Source organism: Chelonoidis abingdonii, chromosome 1 (genome assembly GCF_003597395.2).
Source record: "Chelonoidis abingdonii isolate Lonesome George chromosome 1, CheloAbing_2.0, whole genome shotgun sequence".
Classification (NCBI taxonomy): domain Eukaryota; kingdom Metazoa; phylum Chordata; order Testudines; family Testudinidae; genus Chelonoidis; species Chelonoidis abingdonii.
Genome location: NC_133769.1, coordinates 245,935,576 through 245,955,673, shown reverse-complemented (window position 1 = coordinate 245,955,673; position 20,098 = coordinate 245,935,576). Strand labels below are relative to the sequence as shown.

The 20,098-nt window shown below is 41.8% G+C and overlaps 1 protein-coding gene across 2 annotated transcripts in view; it reads right to left on the bottom strand.

The window, feature by feature from the left end:
• The window catches only part of PPP2R3B (protein phosphatase 2 regulatory subunit B''beta), a 124,146-nt gene that overhangs the window by 4,396 nt on the left and 99,652 nt on the right, over positions 1-20,098 (bottom strand). For both annotated transcript variants that reach the window (XM_075060804.1, XM_032789452.2), the window contains 4 exons: positions 16,268-16,357; positions 14,639-14,814; positions 11,884-12,002; positions 11,673-11,779 (listed from right to left, as the gene is read on the bottom strand). In XM_075060804.1, coding sequence (XP_074916905.1) covers positions 11,673-11,779; positions 11,884-12,002; positions 14,639-14,814; positions 16,268-16,357 — 492 coding nt within the window. The remainder of the gene's footprint in view (positions 1-11,672; positions 11,780-11,883; positions 12,003-14,638; positions 14,815-16,267; positions 16,358-20,098) is intronic.

Genomic DNA, 20,098 nt, shown 5'->3' with positions numbered 1-20,098 from the left:
TCATAGGCATCTTTCATGTCGAGGGCGGCATACCAGTCTCCAGGATCCAGGGATGGGATAATGGTCCCCAGGGATACCATACGGAACTTCAACTTTATCATGTATCTGAGTTCTTGCAGATCGAGGATAGGTCTGAGACCTCCCTTGCCTTGGGGATTAGGAAGTAGCAGGAGTAAAACCCCTTGCCCTGCTCGTGCTCCTGTACCTCCTCTATGGCTCCTTTGGTGTTGAGCGATTGCACCTCCTGTAGGAGGCGTTGCTCGTGAGAGGGCTCCCTGAAGAGGGACAAGGGAAGGGGGTGGAAGGAGGGGTTTGAAATAAATTGGAGGTGGTATCCAAGTTCCAGCGTGCGTAAGACCCAACGATCTGATGTTAGCTGGGACCATGCAAGGAGGAAAAAGGAAAGATGGTTGGAAAAAGGAGGAGATGGATCCTTTAAAGAAACTGGTACAACGCCCTCGGGCACACCTTCAAAAGGAAAGCTTTGGCCCTGAGGAAGGCTTGGAGGAGTTTTGGTTTTGGCCCCCTTGGTTGCCTGATGGCCTTCGACGACCGGTTCTGCCTCACCGTCTGGCGAAGTCTTGCCTCTGCCGGGACTGAGGGTAAGGGCAGTGCGGTTGGGGCCGGAAGGGCCTGCGCTAAGTCACCGGCATGTGCATTCCTAACGAGCGCATAATGACCCTGTTGTCTTTTAGGCTCTGCAGCCTAGGGTCAGTTTTATCTGAAAACAGCCCTTGGTCCTCAAATGGAAGATCCTGGATCATGTGTTGGAGCTCTGGGGGAAGGCCGGAAACCTGCAGCCATGAGATAAGGCGCATAGTCACGCCAGAGGCCAGAGTCCTGGCAGCTGGGTCCACGGCGTCCAGAGAAGCCTGGAGGGAAGTTCTTGCCACCTTCTTTCCTTCGTCGAGGATGGCCGAGAACTCCTGCCGGGCGTCTTGCGGAAGCAACTCCTTGAATTTATCCACTGCTGCCCAGGTGTTATAACTATAGTGGCTAAGGAGAGCTTGTTGGTTGGACATGCGGAGTTGAAGAGCCCCTGTCGAATAGACTTTGCACCCTAGCAAGTCCATGCGTCTCGCCTCCTTTGATTTAGGGGCTGGCGCCTGCTGACTATGGCATTCTCTCTCATTGACTGACTGGACAACGAGGGAGCAGGGAGGAGGATGGACAGAGATATTCATAGCCCTTGGAGGGCACCATATATTTATGCTCAACTCCTCGCGCCGGCGGTGGGACAGAGGCCGGAGACTGCCAGCTCTTAGTGGCGTTGGCCTGTATGGTCCTAATGAAGGGAAGAACCACTCTAGTGGGGGCATCTCATGACAAAAAGTCCACCACTGGGTCCTGTACCTCCGAGACTTCCTCAGCTTGCAAGTTCATATTTTGTGAAACATGCCTGAGGAGGTCCTGGTGGGCCCTGAGGTCAATCGGTGGAGGGCCAATAGAAGAGGTTCCAGCTACAGACTCGTTAGGGAAGGATGAAGAGAAGAGACCTGGAACCAGAGGGTCATGAGGATTCTGCCTGGTGGATCGTCTGCGTCTCCCCGGGGATCTGGGAATCCTGAGGCTGGGTCAACCCTTCCTCCACAGGGGGAGGAGGAGAGCGGGTGATCGTGGCTTCTGGCACTCACTGTTCTGAGGTGGCCGAACACGATGGATCTGGTTGAGAGCCTTGGGCCTGATGGTACGCCCAAGGCGCCCAAAAACCCCATTGCTGCGGCCCATGATCTTGAGGTTGGGGCTCCTGAAACAATGCAGCAGGCACATCGGTGTCCGGAGCGTATGCACTGTCCGCCTGAGAGGATGCGGACGGGTGCCGGGACGGCCAGGGAGGAGCCAAGAGAGGCTGTATGAGTCCTTCGCTCTCGTCGCTGGAGATCTCCTCGGTGCCGGGGATCGGTACCGGGAGCCATAGTGGTGCCGAGAATGAGACCGTGACCTGCAACCAGCGCGGTGCCGGGAGGTCGACCTGGATCTCGATGGCCTGCAGTGGGACCGGCTGTGAGAGTCTTGGTGTCGGGAGCGGTGCCTAGAGCCGGAGCGGTACCCAGAGTACCAGGCAGGACAAGAGGTGGATCGGTGCCGTGAGGACAAGCGGTACCGCCTAGGTGAGCGGTGCCGGGACTGCGAGCGGCATCTTGACCGGCACCATCCGTGGGACCTCGAGCGGTGCCGGGACCTGGATCGAGATCAGTGCCGGCTTGTCGAGTCCAGTGAAGGAGGTCTCATAGCGGCTGGCTTGCCTCTGGAATGGAGTACCCGCACAGGCGGTGCCGGGGGTTGAGGCAGGGCAGACTCAGTCATCGCAATAAGGTCCCTGGCTGAGGCGAACGTCTCTGGTGTGGAGGGGACCATAAGCTCAATCACAGACCTTTGAGGCGAGCTCTCAAGGACTGGACTCGACAGCCCTCTTGGAACCAGAGTCGACAGTACCACAGTCGTCAGTGCCGCAGCAGGAGTAGGTGCTGGGCAATCCGAACGAGTCTGTGTCGCAGGCGTGGTGGGAGCTGAGAGTCTTCGATTAGGTCCCTGTGCCGGAGAAGGCCGGTGCCGAGGTGTCTTGGCAGAGCCGGCGCGGTCCAGTGCCGGAGGAGCACTGTCAGCGCTCGGTGCCGAGGACGGAGGGTTCTAGGCTGCCTCCATAAGGAGAGTCTTTAAGCGAAAGTCTCTCTCCTTTTTTGTCCGCGGCTTAAAGGCCTTACAAATGCGGCACTTATCGGAGATGTGCGATTCCCCCAGGCACTTTAGGCAAGAGTCATGGGGATCGCTCGTGGGCATCGGCTTCTTACAGGCCGAGCACAGTTTAAATCCTGGTGAACCGGGCATGGGCCCTGGCACCGAGGGCGGGGAAGGGCTAATGCCCGAACCCCGCTAAACTATGTACACTAACTAAACTATAAAACTAATTACACTATAGACTAATTAACTATATACAACAAGAGATCAAGTGAACAAGGAGAAGCTAGGAAGGTGGAGGACAACTAAGCTGCGCTCCACTGTTCCAATGACCGACACGGGCGGTAAGAAGGAACTGAGGAGTGGTCGGGTCGGCAGGGGTATATATCCAGCGCCATGGCGGCGCCACTCCAGGGGGCGACCTGCTGACCCACCGGAGTTGCTAGGGTAAAAATCTTCCGACGAACGTGCACGCACGGTGCACACACCTAACTGGAATGGATATGAGCAATCACTCGAAGAATTGTGTTGATTTCATTAAAGTGTCATACAGAAGAGAAAACAAAAAAAGGTTTTCACATTGCCAAAACCTCCCATTTTGACATTTTGGGGACAAAACATTCCAATTTTTCCTTTCAATAGGACTTTGAATTTTGTATCACATTATAATGTCAAAATTGAAATGAAACATTTCAATCAACCCCAAATTAATTTTACTTCAGAATTTTCTTTCACAGAGAGTTCAGAAATTCTAGGTTTAATTGGAATGAAAGAAAATTTCAAAATCCTCCATGAAACAAAATTTCTGTTCTCCATACAACTCTAAATGTTAGAGAGATATTTCAAGGGCTAGATGGGATTTAGCCACACAACTATGTTCATGTACCTGTGCTGGAGTGGGAGAGGGTAAAGCTTCTACTTTAAACAAATTAAAAATGGAACACACACCAGTCAGTTTTCCGTGACAAGTGTGTAAAAGCCTTAAAAACGTAAGTGTAATTTCTCAGATCCACTGATTCTCACTTAAATTAACTGGCTCACAGCGAATGGTGCCAAGATGACAGAATTCACTGACTAACAACCTTTCACATTATGTCCATCTGGTTACAGAACAGAGAGACTAGATCTGTGTGTAAAAATACTCATTTTAAATCACTGAACAACTTTAGCTGGGTATCTGAAAGACTGCAATTACACAGTCCAGATAGAAAGCTTTAATGGTACTGTTACTATTAACTTCTTTGCAGCCTATTCCAGGATTGGGCTGAAATCCACACTTGCTATTTGACTTACTGCTGAACAGTACCTGTCACACAGACACACTGAATAGGAGCACTGGCCCAGATTTTCACAAGTTTTACAAGCACAACTTTGTGCCAGCAATTCATTGCACGGGGGACTGTCTGGTCAGCAGAGCTCAGTCCCTCCAAAGAAGCATCCCTTGTCAAAGTTCTTGCTCATGAAATGTTTTGTCTGCTAGCACAGTTTGGAAATGCCAATGTGAAAAAGAAGAACTGAAAAGATAGCTGCCCCCACTTCCCGCAATTCCTTTCTACCATGTACTTTGTTGATCAGAAAGTACAGAGAGCTCAGTTACCCTTCTCCTTCCCTTTGAACACCAGGCTAGTCAGAATCAGTCATGTGGGAGATACAACTTCCTGAGGGCTTGGCTACATTGGCACTTTACAGCGCTGCAACTTTCGCGCTCGGGTGTGAAAAAACACCCCCGAGCGCTGCAAGATACAGCGCTGTAAAGCCTCAGTGTAATCAGTGCGGCAGCGTGCTGGGAGCGCGGCTCCCAGCGCTGCATGCTACACCCGTAGAGGATGTGGTTTACATGCAGCGCTGGGAGAGCTCTCCCCCAGTGCTGGCGCTCTGACCACACTCACACTTGAAAGCGCTGCCATGGCAGCGCTTTGAAATTTCAAGTGTAGCCATACCCTGAGTGGGACAAGACATAAAACACTTTTGTTTTCAGTGGAACAAAAAGTAGAACCTAGAGAGAGACCAAAATCTGCCATTTTGATTCTCAAATACAAGGTAGAACTCCACTGGGAGCCCACCGCATGAAGGTAATTAAAGATGACCTCCCCTACTGGATAGGCCATAGCTCCACCTGTTGTCCCTGGAGTGAATTTCCAGTAGGCCAGGCTGTCACAGTATGGTACAACAACAAGAGAATCTGGCCACAGAAAAATCCTAACTTGAATGCTGTTACCATTGTTTGTAACAGGAGCCCAGCAGCCTGGGCACACAAGTAGGTGACAGCATGGAAGCTGGCTAGGGAAGACAGAGGGAGAAGTCTCATAGGAAGTGAACTGGTCTACAAGTCAGAAATGGACTTGTGAGAAGTCTTAAGAGCTGGAAAATTGATTATGACTGCAGTCATTTATATAGAATGTGTGTTAAGCTGAGGTGAGATCAGAATTTTTTCTTGAATTTCTAGAAGAGAACAGAACAGGGGTCAGCAACCTTTCAGACGTGGTGTGCCAAGTCTTCGTTTATTCATTCTAATTTAAGGTTTCACGTGCCAGTAATACATTTTAATGTTTTTAGAAGATCTCTTTCTGTAAGTCTATAATATATAACTTAAATTATTCTTGTATGTAAAGTAAATAAGGTTTTTAAAATGTTTAAGAAGCTTCATTTAAAATTAAATTAAAATGCAGAGCCCCCCGGACCAGTGGCCAGGACCCGGGCAGTGTGAGTGCCACTGAAAATCAGCTTGCGTGCCGCCTTCGGCACGTGTGCCAGAGGTTGCCTACCCCTGGAATAGAGTTTTGTTTATTTATAGGCTTTTCTATGGCTCTCATCACTAGTACATTTGCCCCTGTCTCAGTGACAATCACTGCACACATCCACACACTGTAAAGGATCAGTGCAATATGCTGATGCCCGTGCTTTAGTGTGGCCCTTTAACATTTTGTTTGGAGAGGCAGAACAGCTGTGTGATAGCACTGAAAGCTAGCAATATAGAAATCCTGATTTTAGTCACTGCCACTATAAAAAGGTAAGAGATGGCACAATTAAAACACAACTGCATTAGTTTTTCCAATATGTTGCCAAAAAAACACACACACGTGATCACAAGATCTCATATCCAAGTTGTTTTGTGCATCCCAGATACTAGAAATTTTGGAATGGGGGCAGCTAGATGCCACCATGGTTACAGGGTCCCAACTATGTCAATTTAATGTAGAGGTGAGAATTAGAGACTGAATTCACTGCTAAGATAATATCTGAATGGGTCCACCATGTCTGTCAGGCTCTATCATGAGTCCCTACCTGTAAAGTTTCAGGTGCCTTCTCAGATTAGGTGAACAGGGACAATGAATTCAGAAATAAGGATACCTAGTTAAGATTGAGCCTTTTTATACCTTAACCTTGATCACTAAAATCAATGTGGCAAAGTCCTGGATATTTATAAGCATGTAAGAAGAGCTCCACAGCTTGATGTGTTAAATCAATGGAATGTTCACTCTGTGTATGCACAGTATTCAAATGTTTAGTACTTTGATTCATTCTTTGTAATCAGAATAAATTTCATACATCAGAATATGTTTGTCTCCATTTAAGATTCAGTTGATGGACATTTTAAATTAAGAAGCTGTTTGAGTTCTAGGGCACAATATACTACATCTGAAAAGTGTCTTTGATACTAGACATTTTTTCATATTCAGATAATCCTAAAAAACAGTCAAACCATCTCTCAAAATTTTCCCAAAATATTAATCACTGGGCTGAGAACAAGCATGAGAAACTTCAGTCTAAAGGTTAAATTTTTCACTTATGTTATACATGCCTGAAAACAAGGGTTTATAATAAAAGTGACTCTTCAGCCATAATTACGGGGTTCCTAACAGACACTATAATTTACAGTCTTCTACACCATTAATTCCTTCTTTTGGAGACTGAAATAGATTCTTTGAAAAAAGCAAACATCCAGAATGTACTGTTTGCATTTATGCCACTGTGCAGACACTGTGCAGTACGGAAAGAGGTGGCAACACCTTTTTTCAGTCATAAAGGGTGGCAGCCCATAGATACCGTCCTATATGGTGAAGTTAACCAATTTCTATTCCATGCTAGAAGATACTTGCACTTTGGAAGAGAGTAAATAAGATTTTCATCCTGCACTACCACTCTGTTATTCCTGGTTTAAAGACACCATGTACTCAAAAGGGTATTTAAACACTCCTTAAGTTGCACATATGCCAGCATTTATGCAGTACTTTGGTTATTTCTTGATTACTAAGGAGCCCAGCCCACACACCCACTGTATCAGAAGCTTCAGACAGATTTATTTAATGTTTTATAGGTAAAATACTTTTGTCCAGGTCCTTTATTTTTTCCTCTCACTTTCCAAACACTATTCAAATTAATAGGAATTCTCAATCTAAAAAAGGAAGGTTAAAATCTGTACTGGAATGCCCTGTTTCTAGATATGACTGTACTGAATCTCATGATGTCAGGAGCTGAGTTTTGCTTAAGTTAGCTGTTCTAGCAGACAAGACAGGAGTATCACTATTGATATTCCCAAAGGATTAATTGAAACAAACTTTGCTGAATTTAAAAACAAGTTTGGATTTTCAGATAGTTGCATACATCAAGAAAGGCCAACACTACCACTTACAAAACAAAACAAGAGACCAAGAGGCTAATCAGTTTCTTTATATATGCAGTAACAAAGCCATATGCCAATTCACTCATCTATTGTAAGAAAAGATCTTTATTTTAAAATCAGTTTACTCATCACTATTTATAATCTTGCATTCTCTCTTGGCCTCAACAGAAAGTCAAATGAAGTCTGCTTCATTTTCAGATTATTATTTAACTCGGGGTTGGCAACCTTTCAGAAGTGGTGTGCTGAGTCTTCATTTATTCACTCTAATTTAAGGTTTCATGTGCCAGTAATACATGTTAACGTTTTTAGGATGTCTCTTTCTATAAGTCTATAATATATAGCTAAACTATTGTTGTATGTAAAATAAATAAGGTTCTAGTATGAGTGCCACTGAAAATCAGCTTGCATGCTGCCTTTGGCACACGTGCCATAGGTTGCCTACCCCTGATTTAACTGTTTCTTTGGAATATTAAAATTGTAAAAACATTTTTACTGGTCTTGTTTTATAAAATCTGTTTTTAAACAGCATTTAAACTGGGAGCCAACTTTAAACTGACTACAAAACAACTTGTCTTGTCCTACTCCTGAACACTAGTATTTGTTTGCTTTGAGTCTTCTAGAAACTCACTTGTCATCTTCAACCTATTACTGTACACAGATTTTAGTAGCTGTCCTAGTTTTGCTGTATTAGAGATATAATCATTTGGTACTTCCAAACCAGCGGTCTCTACACTGATAATGCAGGATCTAGGCATGGAAGCCGAATAAAGCAAGATCAGTAAGTTATAAATATTGGTAGTTTCAATTGGGGGGGGAGTCTATTTAAATCAACACAAAAATGGCCATACCAGATCAGACCCAATGGTCCACCTAACCCAGTATCCCGTCTTCTAACAGGGGCCAAAGGCAGATGCTTCACAGGGAATGAACAGAACAGGGTAATCATCAAGTGATCCATCCCCTGTCATCCAGTCCCTGCATCTGACATTCAGAGGTGGAGGGAAATCTAGACCATGTGATTTAAATCATGATTTAAATCAGGAAGCAGGAAACCTAGATTTAAGTCATCAATTTTAATTGTGTTTTGCATTTATATATTAGTCATTTTCCCAAGGAAAGACACTCTCTTTGGTTGGTAACCATTAAAACACTGATTTGCAACTAAATATAGCCTTTACGTTACATTTGGTGCTTGTTTTTGCTAACCAGTAGTATACGCTACATGTATACACATTTATTTAAGAAATTATAGTTAACTTTTTTTAATCTAGTAAAAAAAAGTAAACTTGTGAATTTTGTCAAGCTCTATTTGGATGAAAATTCAAATTCAATTAAAAATGCATAAAACGGCTTCTTTTTTAAAAAAACCCTAGAACTACCTTAAATGTGCTGGACACAAGAAAAAAGGATCAAAACATGAGTTGTTAGACAAAGGAAGCTGTAGTTATTGAATTGAACTGATTGCTCCCAGTTACCCTGTCCTTCAAGATTTTAGAACTAGAAGATCTCATACTTTCATACCAAATTTGTATTTATAGATTGGAAGAGGAAAAAAAAGCTTTCTTGTTTTCGAAACTCCCAACTGGCTTCTTAGCTTTGAATATGCTAGTCACTGATATGAACTAGTTGAATAAATTTGAAATAAAAAAAATTCTCTGCACGCTTACTGGTTTCTCTGCTCAGCAAAAACTGGTTTAGCACTTTAAACTCTGGTTCCAGGGGCTCAGCTAGTGATTTCAACTAGTTCAGTGGTTTGACTTTCTTTTAAAAACTTGGCAGCAAATGTGTACTGCTTAATACTACTTTTTGTATTTAATTTAAATGATTTTAATAGTTATTTTTAACAGGTTTAGGCCTTAACACATGATCAATTTCTAATGTAATTTTAAACAGATTAAAAAAATAAACCTGTATTAAATTTAAATAAAGAAATCCAGTATCTTTTTTAAAAAAATACAAAAAAAGAGTATTTTATCCACCCTGGCTCCAATCAGACAACAGAAATGCACTGCCTCACTTGAAAGATTAAAATAAATTAGGATACCAGTACAGTAGATTCTGCTTAATAGCAACCTGGGTATTAACAACTTCAGGTTAACAGCAACATCCCAGTGATTTCAATGTTAATGGGATTCAGCTTTTGGGAATGGCATGCTGCTTATTAAGAATGATTTTTGGAAGAAAGGCCCCAGCTGCAGGCAGCTTTGCAAGGCTGCAACCAGGGAAGAAGTTTTGGGCTATGCTGGTACTCAACCTGTTTCAGTGCTTCCTTTTGGGGCTGCAATGCACAAACTTGGGGCCACATGCAGGAGGTCTGGGCTACAGGCTAGGAAGGGAGTCTGTAGGCCTGGTACCTCTCCCTGCACCTTCCAGACTGTGCCCTAGCAGGGCTGCACTCAGGGAAAGCAGTGCTGAGATGTGCTAAGCCCTAACCCCCAGAAAGCAAATGGAGAGGTACTGTGCATCTGTGGGCCCCTACCATCTCCGCTACCTATAGAAAGCCCCTGCGTCCAGGCAGCAGTCCCCTTCCCCACAGGCAGGTTTGCAGCCAGGGAAGGCACATCCTAGCGCTTCCTTCCCTGGCTGTAGTCTCAAAAACTTGCCCTTCACTTATTGGCAACTGCCCAATAATGGCAACTTTTTGCTGGCAACTGAGGCTGGTTGCTAATCAGCAGAATCTACTGTAACTTACAAACACCCACCTCAACGATTAAAGGGTCAGAAAATTAATCTTAAGGCAATGAGTGGTGCAAGTTATATAGCAAGAAAACACTGAGAAGCAAGACTCTAGAAACACTGGCAAATTATGCTTATAGAAATATTTAGCAAACTTCATAGGGAAACATCAGTTAAACCATACTCTAGTTACCCTGTCAACTGGGGATGTTGATGCTTAGCAGGAGAGAAGTTAGAAATTAAGAACATTAAACAAACTCAACTCTGGATCTTATGCAAGGATGTGATATTTAGAAACATGCAGCCCTGCACTAGTAGGAACCTCTGGACCTTCTCAAAACAAGCATCCTTACCTTAACATTTCCTTACCCTAGCCCTGGGCAAGGCTAGTAGTCAGAGAAATCAGAATCCCTAAAATTTTACAGAAGGAATGTCAGTGTTCTGCTGATGCAGGTTTGTTTTTTTTTTCCTGGTAAAAACAGAAGAATATAAAACCACTAATAGCTGAATCTGAAGGAACATCTGATTACTTTGCTGTGGCATGTTACAGATGCTAGATTTCGAAGAAATATAACCAGTTTCAGTTTAGCTCCATGGTATTGGGATTTATATTTCCCTTCCATTCTCCAATAGGTATTTACATATAAAGAGTTTGCATTGACTTCTAAAAGCAGACATTCAGGAGATCAGTAACATTTAAGTGATAGTGGTCTTTCAGCCTGGGAATTTGCAAGAAGTTCACTACTTATGCCTGGACACATCTTTCTAAGAGGCCTCTTGGACTCAAGCTACTAGAATCTCGTGCGCAAACAAGCTCTAGAACAGAGGCTTGCAGTCTTTTTGGTTCTTTTTAGAGAAGATTTTGCAGGCGCCGGAGCATTTAACTGAATGCCCTCTCCAGAGGCATAAAGGCACTTTTTGTGCCCATCTGATGTGGAAAACCCAGGAACATCAACACCCTTTATTCTTTCTGACAGACCTTACATCTTGTTGAGGCCAACCGCAACTTTAAAAAAAAAAAAAAAAGGCAAAAATTTAAGTAGTGGTCTAAAGCTACAACAGCAAACACAAAACCTGAGTCCTAAACACTTACTATATAAAAGTATTTAGACTATTAAAAACTAGATTTGAAAGACTTGCATGGAGTACGGTAGATGTTGGATTTTGTGATTGCTCTGGCAGTTGGATAGGAGTAGATGAGGCATGATTAGATGGGTGAGGTATTTATTAAAGAAAAATAAAATTGTGTAATAGTTTAAAGTTGTTTCTGTCTTACAGGGTCCAAAATGGACCCTTTTATTGTTTTTTGAAGTTTTTTATTCACACATTTTGTTTATTGAAAATCAGATTTTTCTGTAAATGAAATTTTTTCATGTTTAAATACATTGTGAAACTGCTTTTTTAAAAATTGATTTAAAAAAGACTGACAAAAATTTTGTAAAACTTTAACTAGTTCTAGCATTTATACCTCTTATTGGAATGTACTCCTTGAGATGCATGAGGATGCCCTCTTGGGCCCCCGCAATACCCTCTAATCTACTGCTCAAAAAGGTTCCTTGGCCACATAGCTAGATATGTAACTCCTACAGTGGGGGGTCTGAAAGCAAGGTCATGATAGACATCAAAGGTGTTTAATACGCAGTACTCTAATTTAGCTAACTCATAGTATTAACATTCCCCATATAGTTCTTACCCATCATTCCACTGGTCACTAGCTGCCTCCTCAGCTACCAGGATATCATACTCTTCAGCAGCATATTTCTCCCAGTCAGAAATCTCTTGGCTTTCATTTTCACCATCCTGAACAGAATCAATTTTAACATTTTATTTATGCATTAAATGTATGCATACTGCATGGTATTACATTTTGTATGTTTGTGTTTAACAAGACAAAGTTTTCTTACCCTCAACATAGAAAACTGATCCTTCTGCTCATGGTCAAGGTATTTTTCAATGTTGAAAAAGGTATCAAAGAACACGTTTGCTAACTTACATTTCTTTAAGTCATGGAGAGTAATTTTCTCTGGGAAAAGATTAAGAGATAAGTAGTAAAATATTTAAAAATATAAACTGATTGAGCTGTAATTTATCCCTTCGCTGAAAGTGCAAATGTGTTGAAAATTTAAAAGGAAAAAAGAGTCCCCGTTTTGCTCAAGAACTAAAAATCTATAAGATTATCAGCACTATTTCAGTTTAACGTTACAATTTTCAGTAGCCATTTTGATGGAGAGTGATTTGATATGCTCTGGGTGTCTTATATAAAGAAATTATAACAGGTCCCAATCTGCCTTAAAACTGGTTTAATGATAAACTTGAATATTTAAAACTTCAATTCAACATTTGATCACTGAAGTACAGGTGTCTGCCTGTGCGGAGTCACAGGCAGAATTGAAGCCTATGTTTAGAGTGGTTAACTCCTTAGTTAAGATGACACATTCTCTAAACACTTATGGGTTTGAAGGGCTCCTGCTGTTTCAGAACCAGCTGGGAGCAACTTCTCAGCTGGTTTTGTGCTCTCACTGCTGTCTTATTTATTTCCCCCACATATACAAAAGCATAGTTCCTTTCCCATGGAGGGCTAACAATGCTTTCTGAACCCCCACGAGGCAAGTCTTCCTGGATGTCAGTGTAGCTTCTGCTGGGGTCCATTTGCCCCCAGGATTTTCCCCTGGTCCCTCACCTATTTCTCCATAACAGTTTCCCCTACTACTATTCTTCTACAATCCCTCTGCCTGCCTCTTCCTCCTCCAGTCCAGTGAACCACGTTTGGCTTCAGTCCAGCTCTCCTTTCCCACTACCCCTTCCTCAGCCCTCCAGCTTCACCACATACCAACAAAGTGCAAGTGAGTCATTGAATTGTAACTCCCTTGCTGGACAATGGCTGTTGATGGTTGTTCAACACCTGCTCGGGTGTTGGTTAGCTCCCTTGTCCTTGCTGGTTGGGATCTAATATCTGCGCAACTCCCCAACTCTCAGCATATTTTAATGCTTCAGTCAGTTTATTTTCGACACATTAGAGAAGTTCTGTAACCTTTAAATAGCCCTCAATTTGAGCAGGGAAGGTGGGTGGTAAGTGTGCGACTTCAAAATAATTACTACGTTCAGTGAACAAAAATTATAGGCAAGTACCACAGATTCACACTCCAGGAGACTATTAAAATCCAAGGATGTCTAAGAGCTGAGTCCATGACATCTACGTAGCAAGATCACTTTAAATGTCTTAGGAAAAAAATATGACTACGTATAGATAATACCATAAAAAGTGTCAATAAGAAAGTGTTATTGAAATTTAATTCCACAAGAAAAATTAATAGATGCTCTCAAAGGTAAGAGAACTGAGCTACTCATCCTATACCTTTAAAATAAAAAATAGATAGGCCAGGTCTAAATTTATGCTACAATGCTGAGTCCATGCAATGATATTTTGTGAATACATTATATGTTTGGAACTTCATGTATCTACTCTGCAAATCTGTTGGATGGAAACCAATACAAGGCTGGTTGTTACTGAAATAGGTTACAGAAAACTAACCGTAGTCAGACAGACATTTAGACATTACTTTTGGACAGCCTGACTCATGTGTAGTGTCAAATATAACGGACTGATGGACTCCAAAGCCTTATCCTGAGCTAGAAGCCAAAGCTTCCGACATGTGGAGCAGATAAAAGTGGCTTGAAGACGTAGGAATAAGCAGAATAAGGGATACAGATTACTGTGTTGCACACTTCAGTACCTTAAGGAGTTTAGGAAAGACAAGCAAAATTACTTGGATTATGGAAAACCGCAGAATGGATCAGTCGCTACAGCCTGATGCTCACTTAATATTTAAGAGTTTGTGTCATCAGGAATAACATTTTCTATATTAAACTTGAGTTTCTTCTGTAGGTTTCATCAGCTACATTTAGGAGCATTAAAATGCAGTAAACCCCTAATGAATTTTAAGTGACTGTGAGCTGCTCAACTCTTTTGAAGATAAGTGCCTAAATATGGATTTAGGATACTAACATTCGGCACAAAGATTTGAAAATGATTGACCTTGTCTAAGCCAAGTCATTCCACAGCTGATTAATAGTTCATTTATCTTTTAATCTCTGTCAAACATTAGGTTTCTTCGTAGGAGCACATGTGAAATGAGAAAACTACAGTTGCAGTATGGAGCCTGTCAGTTAAAGTGAGACAGACAGCCCTGGGTCACAGTCAGTGATGCAGGATTTCAGTTTTTGAGCACAATCAACTTAGCTATGAGAAGGAGCATCTGGATTCATACAAAGAAAAGACTAAAAAATTTTAAAATAAGTCCTCTTGATTTTAATGCGCATACTAATTCACTCAGCAGACATTTCATTTCACAAGCACAAACATGTTCCAGTGGAAGGACCCCCGTTACAGAACTATTAACCAATGTATTTTCTGGACTAATTTTTTTTTGCTGAATTAGTAACGAAGACTAGGCCTAACAATCTGATTCTTACTATAAAAGCAGACTGATAGTCTAGGCTGATCAGTGAACAGCTATGTCTGCTTAATTAGGAGTTTATTAAGCTTGATCAACTAACAAAGGCAGATTCACAACACAGCCGAATGATGACCCCATAGGTCAAGACCAAAATTAATCTGAGAGAGCAGAAAATAGTTTAGAATGGAAAGAAGCCCCTTACCATCACATTGTGGCTTTACAAGATCTAGCATCTGGCACAGACAGTCTTCAAAAGGTAGAGGTTCAATGGCCATGTTATCCAGTTTTTGGCACTGTTCCTCATAAAAGTACTCCAGTTCATACATAGACAATGCACCATCCCCATCAAGATCCATACAGCGAAACCAGTATTCAATGCTGAAATAAGTGATAAACACTAACTGTTTACTGCATAAATGGGTCTTGGCAAATATCTACATTTAAAAAAAAAACAAAACAAAACTTTTACAGACATTGGACAGCTCACAGATCTCACTGCATAGCTTTAAGCATACCTAGTAGGGATTTGCATTAAGTCAAGAATGGACAATCATGATACAGCAGACTTCTGCATAAACACTTCTCTCACTAGGTGCTGACTCAGGTACAATACAGAGTAAGCTATATTGTGCATTTTAAAAATACCTGTAAATTAAGTAGGTAGGAGGACCTAATTCCACCTCTGATATTTGGCCACGATTCCCAGTGAGGTCAATGGAAAGTGAAGTCATTAAGAGTCAAATTCTGGCTTCCTACAAGAGTTCACACTGAAGGACTACCTTATATTTCATCAACACCTCATAGTTCTGCTCTGTCATAATGCAGCTCTTACTGAAGTCTTTGATGAACCAAATTCTGCATTGCAATATGGCATTATTTGCACGCCTATCCCTACTCAGTATTAGGGTGGAATAAAATATAACCCCATAAAAATAGCAGCACTACTTAGGGCAGGTCTACACTACGGCAGGGATTAATGTCCCGAGATTGATCCACCAGCAATCGATTTAACGGGTCTAGCAAAGACCTGCCAAATTGACTGTAGATCGTTCTCCAGTTGATCCCTCTACTCTACCCCTAACAAGAAGAGTAAGCTAAGTCAACAGGAGATTTTCTCCTGTCGACCCCAGCACAACTCGACCTAAGGTACATTGACTCCAGCTACATTATTCACACAGCTGGAGTTGTGTAGCATAGGTCAACTTATTGAGGTAGTGTAGACATAGCCTCAGTTAACCATATTCATAGGCATTGAAAAAGAGTGCTTTGAGGAGGAATTAATGAAGAACCAAAACTGAAAAGAATTCTAGCATAAAGAAATTTCATTGGCCAGCTTCCTTTTACACCCTACTTTTTCTATATATTAGTATTGGGTTAATAACTTCCTCCTTACCAGTTCAGATTCACTTTGCTTGTGCCGTGACATCTGTCTCACACATTCGGCATTATAACCTCACTAAAATGTCAGAATGGAATGAACGTGTTCAAGGAAGACCTTGTTTGAAAGTAAGAGCTTTGAAAATTACCAAATCTAGTTAGAAATAATTTTATATGAAGGATAGGGTAGATTGTTTAAGCCTGATATATTTGAAAACGTTCCTCTAACACAAAACCCCTCTTTAAATGAATCAGACTCAACAGCTGAAAAGAGGCCAAAGAAAATCAAATGAAACATACAGATTAAAAACATGAATTAGAAGTATTCAAAATGTAAATTGCTTTGGAATTTAATGGGTCAAGTCAGATAGGTATGTTCTGCCAGTTTATAGCTAGAGGCAGTTAATAAAGCCAGTTTCTGTTCAGTTATGTTCAAGTGTCAGTTAACTCTTACCTAGTTGGAGTCTTTTTGTCTTCTTCAGATATCAAAAACCAGACAAAATCAGCGTAGCTAAGTTTTCCTTCTTTCTGTGCTTTTCTGCCCCTTAAAGACCAATCCAGGTATTGACATAAATAGAAAACAAGAATATGCAAGTATTTTAAGGCACTGAAATATTGCAACAAAACTGGGACTAGACTTCATCACTGTAAAAGGGTCATTTTCATTTTGTTCATGTTAATTTTGTTAATTTTAAAATTTACTCAGAAGCTTACATCATAGTTGAAGTTAGGGAATGCAGCTCTGGCTCAGGATCAGCAACACTCCATGTGCTGTCACAGCCCTAACATATCCCGTATGAAAGAACGAGGAATGGATGGCACAGCATACGGTGAGGAGGAATTCTCAGCTGGCTCTTTAAGGCAGCTGATTAGGCCTCAACTGGAGTATTGTGTCCAGTTCTGGGTGCCACATTTCAGGAAAGATGTGGAAAAACTGGAGGAAGTCCAGAGAAGAGCAACAAAAATGATGAAAGGTCTAGAAAACATGACCTATGCGGGAAGATTGAAAAAACTGAGTTTGTTTAGTAAAGAGCAGAGAAGACTGAAGGGGGACATGATGACAGTTTTCAAGTACATAAGACGTTGTTACAAGGAGGAGGGAGAAAAATTATTCTTGTTAACCTCCGAGGATAGGACAATAAGCAATGGGCTTAAATTGCAGCAAGCGCAGTTTAGGTTGGACATTAGGAAAAACTTCCTAACTGTCAGGGTGATTAAGCACTGGAATAAATTGCCTAGGAGGTTGTGGAATCTCCATCACTGGAGATTTTTAAGAGCACGTTAGACAAACACTTGTCAGCAATGGTCTAGACAATACTTAGCCCTAGTCCAGTCATCTGCATTCATGACAGAAGACCTCTTCAGGTCCCTTCCAGTCCTACGACTATGGCTGCTTAGGCAGCAAGTAGGGCTGACAACCTGGTTCACTATTATGTATATATAAAATTTTTAGAATTACATTTGAATTAAGAAGAGTCTTGTGGCACCTTACAGACTAACAGACATATTGGAGCATGAGCTTTCGTGGGTGAATACCCACTTTGTCGGAGGCATGTTCTGGAAATTTCCACTACATGCATCCAACGAAGTGGGTATTCACTCACGAAAGCTCATGCTCCAATATGTCTGTTAGTCTGTAAGGTGCCACAGGATTCTCTGCTGCTTTTACAATATTTTTCAAGTCACCTAATACGAGTACTGTAGTGCAATGTCATGAAAGTTGAATTTACAAATGTAAAATTATGTACAGAAAATAACTGAATTCAAAATAAAACCATGTACAACTTCAGAGCCTGCAAGTCCACTCAGTCCTACTTTTTGTCAGACAATTGCAAAGACAAACAAATTTGTTTACATTTGCAGGAGATAATGCTGCCTACTTCTTGTTTACAATGTCACCTGAAAGTGAGAACAGGCACTCTCATGCTACTGTGGTAGCCGGCATTGCAACGTATTTACGTGCCAGACGTGCTAAAGATTCATATGTCCCTTCATGCTTCAACCACCATTCCACAGGATGTGTGTCCATGCTGATAACGGGTTGTGCTCTATAACAATCCAAAGCAGTGCGGACCGACGCACGTTCATTTTCGTCATCTGAGTCAGATGCCACTAGTAGAAGGTTGATTTTCTTTTTTGATGGTTCTGTAGTTTCCGCATCAGGCTGCCGCTCTTAAGACTTCTGAAAGCATGCCCCACACCTCATCCCTCTCAGATTTTGGAAGGCACTTCAGAGTCTTAAACCTTGAGTCGAGAGCTGTAGCTCTCTTTAGAAATATCACATTGGTAACTTTTGCGTTTTGTGAAATCTGCAGTGAAAGTGTTCTTAAAATGAAGAACATGTGCTGGCTCATCATCCAAGACTGCTATAACATGAAATATATGGCAGAATGTGGGTAAAACAGAGCAGGGGACATGCACTTCTCCAAAGAGTTCAGGCATAAATTTAATTAACACTTTTTTTAAACAAGGGTCATCAGCATGGAATCATGTCCTCTGGAATGGTGGCCGGAGCATGAAGGGGCATACAAATGTTTAGCATATCTGGAACGTAAATACCTTGTAATGCCAGTTACAGAAAGTGACATGCAAATCCCTGTTCTCACTTTCTGGTGAAATTGTAAAGAAGAGGACAGCATTATTTCCTGTAAATGTAAACAAACTTGCTTGTGTTAGAGATTGGCTGAACAATCCCTCTGCCATGTACATTGGCCAAACCGGACAGTCTCTACACAAAAGAATAAATGGACACAAATCTGACAGCAGGAATCATAACATTCAAAAAACAGTAGGAGAACACTTCAACCTCTCTGGCCATTCAGTAACAGATTTAAAGGTGGCAATTTTGCAACAGAAAAGCTTCAAAAACCAACTCCAATGAGAAACTGCTGAACTTGAATTGATATGCAAACTAGATACAATCAACTTAGGCTTAAATAGAGACTGGGAATGGCTGAGCCATTACACACACTGAAGCTATTTCTCCATGTTAAGTATCCTCAGAGCTTCTTGTCAAACTGTCTTAAATGGGCTATCTTGATTATCACTACAAAAGTATTTTTGCTGACAACAGTTTATCTTAATTAATTAGCCTCTTAGAGTTGGTAGGGGAACTCCCATCTTTTCATGTTCTCTGTACGTATATATATCTCCTCACTATATGTTCCATTCTATGTATCTGATGAAGTGGGCTGTAGCCCATGAAAGCTTACGCTCAGATAAATTTGTTAGTCTATAAGGTGCCACAAGTACTCGTGTTCTTTTTGCGGATACAGATTAACACGGTTGCTACCCTGAAACTTGGCTGAACAAGAAGTAGGACTGAGTGCACTTGGAAGCTCTGAAGTTTTATATAACTGCACTCATAAACAAAACAATGTTGTTATGTGACAGGGCAAGGCGAGATGGTTATAGTAAAGTAGTGGAAGACATATATATTATCCACAGGCTAAACAAATCCCCGTTACCAGGATAAACAAATGGCAGCTGCTCCAGGTCAATTAAGACACCTGGAGCCAATTAAGATCTTTCCAGAAGGCAGGGAGCACAGCTAGGTTGATTGGGACACCTGAAGTCAATCAGGGGCTGGCTGAAACTAGTTAACCTTCCAGTTAGTCAGGAGCTATAGGAGGAACCCACACAGTTGGAGAGACTGAGCAGTACAAACCATATCAGGCACAAGGAAGGAGGCCCTGAGGTAAGGGTGAAGTGGATATTGAAGAAGTGGGGGCTGCTGTGGGGAAGTGGCCCAGGGAATTGTACGCATCCTGTTTCTAAAAAGTCAGCTACCATAGCAGATACTATAGGGTCCCTTGGCTGGGGCCCGGAGTAGAGGGCAGGCCCGGGGGCTCTCCCTCTTTGCCCCCTGATTAATCACTGAGAGTGGGAGACAACAGACTGTGCAAGGAAGGGTAGCTTCTCCTCACCTCCCTTGCTGGCTTACGATGAAAATGGCTCAGTAGGCTGTGACCCTTGCCTCTAGAAAGAGAAGGGCTACATGGAAGGTCACAGTGAGCCTCTGAGGCTAGCGAAATCCTCCAGGAAACACTGGACCCACAGAGCCAAGAACAGAGCTTTGTCACAGTAACTTAAAAAAATAAATAAAAAATCTACATTTGTGAGCTGCACTTTCACGCAAGGATTGTACTACAATATTTGTATGAGGTGAATTGAAAAATACTCTTTTGTTTATCATTTTTATAGTGCAAATATTTGTAATAAAAATATACACTGATTTCAATTACAACACAGAATATAATTATATATGAAAATGTAGAAAAACATC